The sequence below is a fragment of the Narcine bancroftii genome, chromosome 11 (assembly GCF_036971445.1).
Source record: "Narcine bancroftii isolate sNarBan1 chromosome 11, sNarBan1.hap1, whole genome shotgun sequence".
Classification (NCBI taxonomy): Eukaryota; Metazoa; Chordata; class Chondrichthyes; order Torpediniformes; family Narcinidae; genus Narcine; species Narcine bancroftii.
This window is the reverse complement of record NC_091479.1, coordinates 70739890-70754429: the sequence shown is the minus strand read 5'-3', so window position 1 is coordinate 70754429 and position 14540 is coordinate 70739890. Positions and strand designations below refer to the sequence as shown.

The 14540-nt window shown below is 42.5% G+C and overlaps 1 protein-coding gene across 2 annotated transcripts in view; it reads right to left on the bottom strand.

The window, feature by feature from the left end:
* znf800a (zinc finger protein 800a) overlaps nt 1-14540 on the bottom strand; it is a 96057-nt gene that overhangs the window by 14132 nt on the left and 67385 nt on the right. For both annotated transcript variants that reach the window (XM_069903347.1, XM_069903348.1), the window contains exon 6: nt 12441-12584. In XM_069903347.1, the coding sequence (XP_069759448.1) occupies nt 12441-12584 (144 nt within the window). The remainder of the gene's footprint in view (nt 1-12440; nt 12585-14540) is intronic.

The following is a 14540-nucleotide window of genomic DNA, read 5'->3' as shown; positions in this document are numbered from 1 at the left end:
AACAAGATTACAGACAACTTCAAGGTGATAAGAATTTTCTCTTTGACTCAGTACTTTTGGGGCTGGAATATTTCCTCATGGCTGGGGCAGACGGTGACTTTCTAACACATAGTGGGATTGCTTATTTTGACCTGACTGGTGATGCAAGCACTGTGAGTGTGAAGTGGAAAGCTGATCCTAAAAAATAAAATGCAAGGAAAGCCAATATATGGAGCAATAAGAGGCATTCGTTGGATAAATGCTGGTCAAGACTGCCCTTCTTGATTAATATTATAGAATCTCGAACCCACCTGAGAGGTGTGGTCAGGTCTAGTTTAAATCTTATACAAAACCCGTACCTCTGCAAGTACAACACTTCCTTGGTATTGCATCAAATTGGCATCCCAGATAATATTCTTAGATCCCAGAAATGGGATTAAAATAAAACCCTGGAATAACAGATGTAGGGTCAAATTAAAGAATATTTGCAGTTCACCTCTTCTATGATGCTCACCATTGTTTAGATGCTCTCCCTCCCAGACAGAGGAATAAAATTTGTCTTGGTTGATATAGATGTTGCTGACAATATCTAGAGCAAAATTTCCACTTTGGCCAGAATGCTCATTATATGATGTTCTTAATACATCCCACAAACCTCTCCCATTCTCACCCCCACTGGGTAAATTCAAAGTGATCGCCAAAGGTACATCCCAGGTTTGTCAGGATAAAATCCATCATTTGTAAATCTCCTTCTTCCATATTCCAGTGGACATCGTTGCAAAATTTCTCAGCCACCTCAAGACAACCATTGCACACTTTAAAAAGTATGAATTGCTTTCATTATAATTAAGGAAAAGCATAACATCAACAAATGCTCTCTCTAATGTTTTCAGATTCTTTTTATAAAAATGGAAGCCGCAGTGGCAAAAGACAGACAACAACTGCTGCTGTTGGATGTATTCATTAGTCATCTTGGATGATATTGGAAGGAAGTGCATCCACACAAACTATTTGATAATAGTTCCTACTACTTCAAACATAAATAAGGCTCAAGGCTTAAATTGCTGACAATCTGATCCTCATGCCTCTCAAAGGACATTTCTTCCTAATAATCCAGAAAGAAAAAAATTGCTCAGGAATTTTTTTCAACTATACTTATTTACGTCTGAAATAATGATAATGTTTTCAGACACAATACTTTCGGGCCTGAGCCCTTCTTCACTCCTGACAAACATTGCCTACCTTTTACTTTCTATGGATGCATCACCTGCTACGTTTCTCCAACACTTTTATATACTACATAATGAATATTTCTGTGGTATCTTACAGTGAGTTTTTTTTTTGCTGACTTGGTTGAAGGTTGAACTCGGACTAATGCACAATTTGCATTGGACAAGAACTTACAAATAATTAACCAGAAGGGAGGCACAGTTGGTGTCGTGGTTAACGCAACGCCTTTACTGCATCAGCAAAAGGGACTGGGGTTCAAATCCCGTGCTCTCTGTAAGGAGTTTGTACGTTCTCCCCGTGTCTGTGTGGGTTTTGCCTGGGGGCTCTGGTTTCCTCCCACCGTTCGAAACGTACTGGGGGTGTAGGTTAATTGGGTGTAAATTGGGCAGCATGGACTCGTGGGCCAAAATGCCCTGTTATCAAGTTTATAAATTAAATTTTACAAATATTTTTAAAACTTAAATAAAAAAACCTTTTCTTTGGACAGAGCTCAGTAACTCAGCAGTGAACACTGCAAAAGCGCAACAGGTAAATAGTGAAGGCAGTGACAATTAGAACTCTGATGAAGGGCTCAAGCCCAAAGTGCCTGTAATGTATTTTCATCTTTGTTATATAAGGGACACTGTTTGACCTGCTGAGTTTCTCCAGCATTGCGTTTTTACTACAATTTGTGACTCACCTTGCATGGAAGATGGCAGCCTTCTTGCAGCTCATTCTTAAATGCAGAATTGCAACAAACACTATACATACTACAACCATCCTTCAGTGATCGAATTGAGTGACATCAACGACACATCAGATTAATTCAAGAATGAGGAGCCTCAAAATCAGTTCCATCCCTCAAGAATTGAACTGGATTCATCCACTGACATTCCAATCCTACAGCAAATGATTTCTAACCCAAGGATTCACATGAACTGTAAAAGTTCAAATCAATAGCCCCTTTCAAATTAAAGCACCTGGGTTTCCCTCCTGGGACCCGGGTGCAATTACTGGGGCAAAGGTGCTGGAAGCACCTTTCAAATTACAGGGGGGGATCTACCCATTGAGTCGCTGGTGACTTAAGGGGGATCCCGCCCCCTGTATCACGCACTCACCGGAAGTACTGCTGGATGTTCAGATACTGGCTGCCCGGTGACACACGCACGCAAGCGTGACGCACGCTGACGTCACTGGAATAACGGGTCGGCCATTTTCCTTTTCAAATCGGCCATGGATAAGACCTAGGTAAGTTTAACTGAGTTGCCCGACTACTTCTGAGGTAGGTTAGTGATCTGGTTGGGTACCGACAGGATTGACCTGGTTGTATCCTTTCAAACTGCTGCATAACTGGGTAAATTGCCCTGTTAACCCCATTTTACATGGCAGTTTGAAAGTGCCTAACTGAAAGAACTGGTACATACAGTTTAGCACCTCATTAGCTTCACAGTAGTGTTAAGCGCACACAACCAGCAGTTAATTTTTGAAAATAACAGCCCTTCCTTTATTATTATTATTACTTCAATGTAAAAATGTACAAATAAATGGCAGAACCCATAAAAGTGAAATGTAACAAAAGGCCAGCAGAAGAATACAAGAGAATCCCCTGCATTTATCTCAATAATGCCATGAAAAGCCCAACCAAACAGTTAAGTAAATATGTCATCTGAAAGAAAACAGCTCCCAACAGTGCAGCAACCCTTCAGTACTGCCAAGTACTCGACAGGAATTTGCAGTCAAATCCAGAGGACTAATTTGGGGGCTAGAGATTTTGATTTAAGTTTAGGGATAATTCTTCCAGAAGCTTTCTGGTAATTATTCCTCGACTCTTTAAATCACCCCTCAAAGGATCCAAGTCCGAGTCCCTTTTACACTTGCGTCTCACTAAATTAGCCGTTCAGTGTCCCAGGATAGGAATGGCGTTTTTGCTGTTCACACTTGATCACCCTTAAGTGGGACACGGAACACTTTCACACTTACAAGGAGCCATCCCCAGGGTTAGGACTGTTCTACCTTCTACTGGTGATGTCATGATGCATTGAGCGATGGTGGAACCTGCCATAAATCCTGATCAATGTATTATGATCTTGTGTTTGAACAAAATTAATCATGCCTAATTATAACATAATTAAGCTTTATGTACAGCACAGTGTGAGCCCTTCAGCCCCTGTTGTTGTGCCGACCTATATAAACTTGTATAAGGGACCGTGGGAGAGTGCTAGCAATAAATAGCCATAGCAGACAATTTTTGAACAGCTTGGGAAAGTTGGTAGTGGTATATTTTATATATATATATATATATATATATATATATATATATATAGAACGCAAAATTTATAAATACTGTGGGGGAAAAAGCGATTCCTGAATGCCGTGAGGCAGAGAAAGGGCTGCATGCACGGCTGTATGCACGGAGAACTTGTGGAGGGGCTTCTCTGCCGCACGGCATTCTATGAAGTCAGGTCTACCATCGCTTTTTCCCATGGTCTTTATAAATTGTGCGCTATAGCACTACCAACTTTCCCACACTGTTTAAAAATTGTCCGCTATTGCTATTTATTTCATCTCTCTCTTCTTCTCCCCCATTGTGACTTTCCCATGGCAAAGTTTATACCTTCATTTTAATCTTCCTTCACCTTCCTGCACTCACGCAAAAACTTGGGGCATTTCTGCCCTAGAATGCAATTGCCCGTTCTACAATTGCCTGATTGCAACACCGGCGTCTGCCAATGCCGGGGATTGCATAGAGGTTGAGATGAGATGACGTCATCTCATGACGTCATCTCGCGCTGGTGTTGAGATGATTTTCATACCACACTAGATCCTTTTTTGGCCGATTGGTCGTTAATTCCTGGGACCACTTGCAAGTGTGAAAGGGACTATGGATGTAAGTAAGAAAAATAACCCTTTTCACACTGGCTAACCAGCAAATTGGCTGTTCAGTGAATCGGTTAAGGAAGTCATTTTTGCCTTTCACACTGTTTACCAGTTCTCTGTGTCCTTTCACACTCATCACAAGGCAACCCCGGGGATAGGGGAGTCGATCCTCCACCGGTGATGTCTGAGTGACGCATCGAGCGATGGTGGGCCTGCCCTAAATCCTGATCAATGATCAAGTATTTAAACAAAATTATTCATGACTAATTATAACATAATTAAACTTTATGTCCCGCACAGTATGAGCCCTTCAGCCCCTGCTCTTGTGCCAACCTATATAAACCTTTATAAATTTATAAAGAGCTGTGGGAAAGTGGTAGCGGCAGTAGCGCACAATTTATACAGACTGTGGGAAAGAGCAATGATGGATCTGCCCTCCCAGAATTCTGTGCAGCAGAGCACTCATGGAGGGGGTCTCTCTCTCTGCTGCACGGAATTCTGGGAGGGCAGATCCGCCATCGTGCTGTAATGTTCTATGTTAATACTTCTTGCTGTAAATTTTTCTTAAACTGTAAAAGATAGGTTTAAACATATGCACCGCTCACAAGGAAAGGCTATTCTTGTACATGTAAATGCACAAAATGTGGAACTCCCCACAGTATTTAACTGATTTAACTTTAAACATACAGCACAGTAACAGGCTCTTTCAGCCAATAAGCCCATGCTGACCAATTACACCCAATTGATCTCCAACCCTGGTACGTTTTGAACGGTGGGAGGAAACCGGAGCACCTGGAGGAAACCCACGCTGGCATGGGGAGAACATACAAACTTCTTACAGACAGTGTGGGATTTAATCCCTGGTCCTGATGCACTAACCATTATGCCAACAGTGTGTGTGTGTGTGTGTCTCTGATAATGTTCGACAGCCTTGTGGCTTGTCCAACATCATCAGGGAAACAGATTATCTGGTCCATATTACATCACTGCTTGTGGGTTTCTGTTGCTCTCCAAGCTTTATGACAATTGTAACTACATTTTAATTGATTATTACCTACAGAATTGAATACCTACAGAATTCTTATCATGCGCTGACTGTAGAACCAAGTTTATGCTTTGTTGCTCGATCTTCTTAAACACTGCACTGTAGTTTCAAGCAGGGACGTGCCTTCCCATACCAACCATGTGACACTGTCGGATTACAAGGCAATATTGGTCACATCTAATGTGCAGGAAAGGTTACAGTTCTCCTCTGAGAGTATCCAGCCAAAACAATCATGCAAACGAGGACTCATTTTCCAGGAAATCCTCATGCCATTTTCTTAGGAGTTCAGAACCAGAACTTATTGCCATGAACAAGTCCGAAATGTGGTGTTTTGCGGCGGCGTGATAGTGCAAACATTCACATTATAAACCAATTTTACAACAATAAATTTAAAAAAGACAAAATAGTGCACGAAAGGAAAGGCAGTGTCTTTGCCTCATTGATTATTCAATCAATCAAGCATTGATTCCACAATTGTTCCAGAGTTGATACTTTTTTGAAATCAGCACCATTACCCTTTCTTCTGCATAAACACACCAGCCATTCACAGCACATTCCAGTTTCACACCTTAACTCCGGTTTTTAACAAACCATTACTTTCTGCTGCTTCTTCCATCCACGTTCCTCCAGTGACACTGTTCTACTGAACTACCATCATGACACATGCCTGACCATGAGAGGTTACCAGTTTATTTCACAAAGTAATCAAGTCACAAAAACCTGGGAACTGTCACGCATTCATCCACTCAAGTGTCTTTGTCAAAAATCTCATTGATGCCAATCTCATCGATCGCAAATGTTGCTCCTGTGACTTGGTGGATTTTAAAACATTACTTTGCTGTCTGCAGAAGAGATCCAATAATTCCTCAGGCAATTTCAATGGAAGATGTCATTCCACATTAAGGACACCAGACTAGTGTGATCTGAGGTACCTTTGTTGTCAAGCTGGTTTATCAATTGGCACTGTTCAGTATTTTGCCTATTCACAGTTCCTGGTAGCTTGCTACTATATTAATTGGATTTGAATGTTGTGATTCTATGAATCATTCCATTCCATTATACCCAAAGGTTCTCAGAACAGATTTTAGGCAATATCTGACCATGTGTAATGGGTGAAATAGCTCAAGAGCTGCTTCTCTACTGATCCAGACACCAAGTAGAAAATTCTCTAATCTGGCAGCCAGGCACAGTCTAAGCAGCAGGAAGAGCCACTGACTCACAGAACCAAAGAATAGGGTTCAATCCCGACTTCCAGTGCTATCCAAGTTTCAGTTTGAACTTTCTACCTATGATCATGTGGGTAACCTCTTGTAATGATTTGCTCCCATATTCCATGCATTCCATGATGAGTCAGTTGGTGTGTGTGTGTGTGTGTGTGTGTGTGTGTGTGTGTGTGTGTGTGTGTGTGTGTGTGTGTGTGTGTGTGTGTGTGTGTGTGTGTGTGTGTGTGTTCATGTTCATTCAGACAGGACAATGTAGCTTGTGTATAACAACTTTAAATTCACCAGTCACTCAGAGAAAACTCACCCTGGCCACACATTATTTCTGAAAACAACCTAGCAGTTCTCCACCTTTCTGCAATTCCTTTACTATATATTCATCTTCACTGCTTTTTCACAGATTCATGTGAAAGAAATGCACTAGGTTTCATCTACTAAAGGAAATAAGAGCCAGAGGGGCATTAGTTTAAAACCATCTTCATTTCCAATAGGTTGCCATAGCTTTACCATCTATAATACTCATTTATAATAGATACTTAATCAGGAAAAATGAAAATAAATGGGTCCTTGGGTACAGAAAGAAAATGTTTTGATTACAAATTCACTTTTTCCTACTAGAGCATAGGATAAAGGGGCAAGAATTGGACATGAATACCTGCTGCATTATTCATTTTAAGGAATTAAGAATGTGGGAATAATCTCGGTTTTAAATGAGCACAATTCTGGGTATTTTATCTGTACTCCAAAATTGACTCCATTTTTTACAAAAAGATTGCAACTCTGACCAGCATGGATTCTTGGGCCAGAGTTTCCATCAAATAACTTTAAATCTTTGTGTTACTTCACCTTGGGTCTTTGTTTAGAACTTGAACTGAACAAAAGAGATTTTTCAGTTTTAATGGTGTCCAAATCCAAGTTTAATTATGGCAAGCTACATGACAAGTTAGTTGACCAAATTGTTGCCTGCATCAACCAGACAAAATAAGTGACCTTGGGGTGAGAGAAACAGTATTTAAGTATTTGATTGGTCAAATAACAAGATATAAAGCAATGAGATGCACAGACATAACAAACTGATGATACTTGATTATTAACCTGCAGGAAAAGACAAAGGTTCCAGACCAATTTCAGTGATCGTTAGAAGTAGAAAGCATGCATTCGTGATTTGTATTCATTAATAATTGTATTAAAATGGTTTGCAGAAAAATATTTCAACCTATATCTGCTTCAATCTAAATTTAGGTTGATGGGATAACTCCTTTATGTAAAAAGTAGATCTGGTAAACTTACTGAGCACAAAGGAACAGGACTAAAACATAAATTGAACAGTTCACAAAAGGACCATGTACATAATACGGTTCTACATCCAAGAAAACATAATCCATGGTATGTAAGTAGTCAAACACGAAGGTCACCAGACACAGTGTTGAAGTAAGTCCTCGATGAAGGCCTCAAGCCCAAATCGTTGGTTATGTATCTTTATCTTGCTATATAAAGGACACTTTTTGACCTGCTGAGTTTCTCCAACAATGAGTTTTTACATGGTATGTAAGATATTCTTTTTATGTATTTGCAGGAGCTCTTACTGTCTGTTTTTACATATCTTCGCCATTTATTCTCCTGCCTATATTTTTCTCTCTTTGATCATCCTTTTCTGGCCTGTAAAATAACGTCACCCTTCTTGTTGGCCACGAGCCTTCACCAGGTTGCCTATTTTTTTCAACGTGATGCTATCTGAATTTCCTTGATCTGAATTTCAATGCATCTTCCCTTAAAGCCTCTATTTTAATTGCACAGAACTGGACACCCTTCTACTTACCACATGCATTAGCAAACCCCTCCAATATTTACACCAGCAAAAATTCCAATGATCCAAGTCAGAACCTGCTGACAGTGATCATCAGGTAATCAATTCTTACCACTTAATTAACTGTGCAACGGCCAATAACATGGAGGTTGTTTACAATCACTGACACACATGTAAGGAAGTCCGAGGCCAAAAATGCACATCTCAAGTAAATCTTGAGAGATCAACTGCTAAACCCTTAAAATTCCCCATTCATTCAGTACCCATCAGGACTGCAAAGAACTCGAGTCCATGTGACTAACTCCATGTGTTGACAGCTTTTGTGATTACTCAAATTCCTTTTCTAAAACTCTGTCCAAGACGAATTCCAGGGAATTAAATTCTATTAGACTGCTACTTTGCATGTTTGACAATACATTGTAAATGAATCCCTGTATATATGTGTTAGCTCTCATAATTATAGATATAATTAATTATATCAATTAATTCAATAGGTCTCTCTCTCTCACTCAGACACACACATGGAGATCATGCAAAGATGAGTCACATGGTCTTCAATAAACACAGAAGTCTGAATGAGGGTTTGCAAATTGATTGCTGAATTCCATCAGAACTTTTGAACGGACAACAAGGCAGTGAGGGAATGAGATATAATGCAGCTGTAGATAATTGGGCAACAGATGACGATCTCCTCCAATTCCTCGCAACTTCTTTATCTAGCTTAAATCTTTAAATATTTTAAATAGACTGATCAGATCATTCTTCATCCTCTAAAATCAATTTGCTGAGTCCCAGTTCCAATAATCTACAAACATCAAGCTGAAATACAACCGTAGTGAAAAATTATTTTTTTTTTCACAGAGCCGCTGCATTCCAGAAAATTGTTCCCAAAATTCCAAAACGCAGTCTGTGTAAAAGGTCGTGGACCCCTTAGAGAATTTTGCGGAACGCCTGTAATCTAAACACAACTGCAGGCGTTCGGCAGCAACGGGCTAATGAATAGGACGTTATTGATTGTACGTCACACGCAAGTTATACATCATGTTGACGCAGTGGCGTCCCGCGTCCCGTGTGAACGTGCGGTGAGATCTGAATTTTTGGGGTTCTGGTCAATCCAGTGTGGACGGCCACTCCGGAGGTAGGTGTGATAATTGCCAATGTTAAAAAAAAAGTCAGTTATATGTAAAAAGCATATAAAGAGAGCACTGACTTTGCAAGATGCCATTCAGCAGATCCAATGGAAATCAAGGTAAAAATGACCAGCTTTCTTCATGGCTCAGAGCATATCAACAGCACCAATTACATTTGAAGCAAGGAAAAAAAGAGAGATCATTAAAAAGACAAACAGAGAGAAAACAACACTTCTGTCCTAATGTTTTTTTGGAAAATGTATTAACAAAGATGTACTAATTTATTATTTCAGGCAACTGGAATGTAATTCAAAATAATAAATGAAAGTATTGCATTAATTTACAATTGCTCTGCCTTTTAAATCATTAGGCATGTGTATTTTTAATGGACATACTGTTGCTTAAAAATTATTATGTGATTATGATCAGGAAAGTCAGACTGACTCCAAGATATACCTCTCTGTTATAATTGATTCTTTATTTCATGGACATGCGGAAACGGCGGCCAGATTTCTCTGGAGAATAATAAGTGAATCAACTCTGGTTAAATTAACAGCCAATTGGGTGCCATTTGACCAGACTAACAAAGGCACTTAATATTCATGGTTCGGAGATAAGCGGATTGTCAGCCTGCTAATTCAGAAATCTAAGCCAACTCTAAATATGTAAAAACAGTACCAAGGAAGGATGTAAAGCCAACTCTTTAATTTTAATTTTTCACTTTTAATTTAGACACAGCACGGTAACAAGCCATTTCAGCCCACAAGCCCGTGCCATCCAATTTACACCCAATTAACCTACACCCAACCCGGTAAGTTTCAAACAGTTGGAGAAGACCAGAGCCCCCGGAGAAAACCCACGCAGACACAGGGAGAACATAAACTCCTTACAGACAGCGTGGGATACGAACCCCGGTCCCGATTACCGGTGCTGTATAGGCGTTGCGTTATCCGATACGCCAATCATGCCGCCTTGTATTTGAACCCCAATGCTAACCATGACCATTGTCTACCGAGATAGTGTCCCAAGTGCTCTTTGTCCGAGCTCACCTTCAAAGAGCTATCAGCAACACATGGAACTTGGTGCTCAGATGATCATATTACAATATAAAGTATTTTGTGTACAGCGACACTTTAATTCACTGGGCATAAATGCACATCATCCTTTGGACCAGGCATTTGAGCAGAAAAGTGGACTCTCTTTCCATTGGTGCTGCCTGACTTGCTGAGTACTTCCAAGGTATAAGTCTTTTCTTTTCTTTGGCTTGGCTTCGCGGACGAAGATTTATGGAGGGGGTAAAAGTCCACGTCAGCTGCAGGCTCGTTTGTGGCTGACAAGTCCGATGCGGGACAGGCAGACACGGTTGCAGCGGCTGCAGGGGAAAATTGGTTGGTTGGGGTTGGGTGTTGGGTTTTTCCTCCTTTGCCTTTTGTCAGTGAGGTGGGCTCTGCGGTCTTCTTCAAAGGAGGTTGCTGCTCGCCAAACTGTGAGGCGCCAAGATGCACGGTTTGAGGCGATATCAGCCCACTGGCGGTGGTCAATGTGGCAGGCACCAAGAGATTTCTTTAGGCAGTCCTTGTACCTTTTCTTTGGTGCACCTCTGTCACGGTGGCCAGTGGAGAGCTCGCCATATAACACGATCTTGGGAAGGCGATGGTCCTCCATTCTGGAGATGTGACCTGCCCAGCGCAGCTGGATCTTCAGCAGCGTGGACTCGATGCTGTCGACCTCTGCCATCTCGAGTTCTTCGACGTTAGGGATGAAAGCGCTCCAATGGATGTTGAGGATGGAGCGGAGACAACGCTGGTGGAAGCGTTCTAGGAGCCGTAGGTGATGCTGGTAGAGGACCCATGATTCGGAGCCGAACAGGAGTGTGGGTATGACAACGGCTCTGTATACGCTTATCTTTGTGAGGTTTTTCAGTTGGTTGTTTTTCCAGACTCTTTTGTGTAGTCTTCCAAAGGCACTATTTGTCTTGGCGAGTCTGTTGTCTATCTCATTGTCGATCCTTGCATCTGATGAAATGGTGCAGCCAAGATAGGTAAATTGGTTGACCGTTTTGAGTTTTGTGTGCCCGATGGAGATGTGGGGGGGCTGGTAGTCATGGTGGGGAGCTGGCTGATGGAGGACCTCAGTTTTCTTCAGGCTGACTTCCAGGCCAAACATTTTGGCAGTTTCTGCAAAGCAGGATGTCAAGCGCTGAAGAGCCTGCTCTCAATGGGCAACTAAAGCGGCATCGTCTGCAAAGAGTAGTTCACGGACAAGTTTCTCTTGTGTCTTGGTGTGAGCTTGCAGGCGCCTCAGATTGAAGAGACTGCCATCCGTGCGGTACCGGATGTATAAGTACTTGGTGAGAAAAAGGTCAATGAAACATTAAAGCAGGAATTCTCAACCTTTTTTTTTGGTTATGACCCCTTAGGATTCTGCTCAAAGCCCCCCCCCCCACCCCACCACCACCATGAGGCAGTCAAGTTTTGGTTTCTTCCGTACTTCTACCGACTACACACAAAAAAAATTGTTTCGTGAGGTGAAAAGAAAATGAGGCCTTCACTTAAATGTGCTGTGGCCCCCGCTTTGGGGGTGGTGGCGGGGGGGGGGGGGGGCATGTCGAGAATGGCCGCATTAAAGTATGCTAGCACAGAATTAAATTCCATTAGCAGAGCTTTAAAACAAATTTGTTCAAATCTGACCCTTTGAACTGCTTAATGATAGCAACATATTCATGTCTGTGCAGCTTCAGAGGAGACCTGATGGGCAGGGACACAAAATGTGCAACAGCCATTGGTTACAAAGCGGCAATGGCTCCTTCCTCTTCATTTCATTTCATTATTGAAGTGATTTTGAAAGAATGGTAAATCAGATATCCAACAGTAAAAGTTGATATAGCTGTTCTGTGTCACCAGGGATTCTTTACCTGAGCCACTGCTCTCTACAGAATATCAGATATAACAATTTAATCCAATTTAAATCCCTACAGCATAAAATTTCCACCAAAATACTAATTAACACTGGCCTTTACAACAAATCCAGAAACACAAAGAGCAAATTAATTTGCTTCACGACCACAGGGATATGGTGGGTTATCAGATTCGATAACAGATTCTGTCACTTGAACGGTTCTGAATAATCGGAAAATTTTGACAGTTTCTAAAAGAAATCTTCCATAAACTTACGTTCATTTATCTTCTGACTTTGGAAGCAGTAAAACTCTTTATGGGTAATCAGATTGGGCAAACCTCTGAACAGGCTTCGACATAACTTGCACTCAAAGATAGTGTCCACTTCCTTCAGTAGAATGTGTTTCAATTGTGTAGTTCCTGAGAAAAGAAAATAAGATGTATTCAATAAAGGCTCTTAAATAATGATTTCCTTAAATAATACATTTAATTAAATATTGTTTGTTATATTTTACACTTTTAAAAGCAATCAGCAAGAATTTACTTATAATTATCAATTAGTTTAAACACTAAATGTGTGTGTGAAATAATCAACGCACAATGCTTAACTGTATTTCACTACATCAGTTTCCACCAAAGTGCCAATATCCCTCCAATCAGTCCATTCGTCTCCACCCCCTACATCACCCTATGTCCCCTCCACCCCTACATCTCCATTCCATTCCCCTCCACCCCTACATCTCCCTATGTCCCCTCCACCCCCTACATCTCCCTATGTTCCCTCCACCCCCTACATCCCTTCACGTCCCCTCCACCCCCTACATCTCCCTTCCATGTCCCTCCACCCCCTACATTTCCCTTCCATCCCCTCCAACTCCTCCCCTACATCTCCCTTCCACATTCCCTCCAACTCCATCCCCTACATCTCCATTTCATATTCCCTCCAACTCCACTCCCTACATCTCCCTTCCATATTCCCTCCAACTCCACTCCCTACATCTCCCTTCCATGTCCGCTTCACCCCCTACATCTCCCTTCCATTCCTCTCTAACCCTACATCTCTCTTCCACATTCCCTCCAACTCCACTCCCTACATCTCCCTTCCATGTCCCCTCCACCCCCTACATCTCCCTTCCATGTCCTCTCCACCCCCTACATCTCCCTTCCATGTCCCCTCCAGCCCCTACATCCCTTCCACGTCCCCTCCACCCCCTACATCTCCCTTCCATGTCCCTCCACCCCCTACATCTCCCTTCCATTCCTCTCTAACCCTACATCTCTCTTCCACATTCCCTCCAACTCCACTCCCTACATCTCCCTTCCATGTCCCCTCCAGCCCCTACATCCCTTCCATGTCCCCTCCACCCCCTACATCTCCCTTCCATGTCCACTCCAGTCCATACATCTCCCTTCCATGTCCCCTCCACCCCCTACATCTCCCTTCCATGTCCCCTCCACCCCCTACATCTCCCTTCCATGTCCTCTCCACCCCCTACATCTCCCTTCCATGTCCCCTCCAGCCCCTACATCCCTTCCACGTCCCCTCCACCCCCTACATCTCCCTTCCATGTCCCTCCACCCCCTACATCTCCCTTCCATTCCTCTCCAACCCTACATCTCCCTTCCACATTTCCTCCAACTCCACTCCCTACATCTCCCTTCCATGTCCCCTCCAGCCCCTACATCCCTTCCATGTCCCCTCCACCCCCTACATCTCCTTTCCATGTCCTCTCCATCCCCTACATCTCCCTTCCATGTCCCCTCCAGCCCCTACATCCCTTCCACGTCCCCTCCACCCCTACATCTCCCTTCCACATTCCCTCCAACTCCACTCCCTACATCTCCCTTCCATGTCTGCTTCACCCCCTACATCTCCCTTCCATGTCCCCTCCACCCCCTACATCTCCCTTCCACGTCCCCTCCACCCCTAATCTCTCTTCCACGTCCCCTCCACCCTACCCTCTCCCTTTCACATCTCCCTTATTAAGTTGACTCGGTGTTCCTTCCAGGTCTGCTTGATCGCCACTCAGTCCTCCCTCTTTCATATGTCTGGAGCACCACCCCCTTCCCCCCCACCCCACTTCAGGCCGATGACTCTGGCATGTCTGTTGGTCAATTGCTCCTTCGCACTGTCCATCCCTCCACATCGCTCAACAGCTATTTCTTCTGGAAGATTAATGCTACAGAATAAACACTGAGTAAAGCATACAAGTTTAACACAAAATTACTCACTGGAAGCATCCCAAAATATATTTATATGGCCAATTCCTGGCATCAGTCACAAAAATGCAAAAGAAAGTAGATCTGAATTTTTTTTGGAGCTTTGTGATACAAGCAAGGTTCTGAGGACACGTGACTGAGGAGAATTCAAAATGT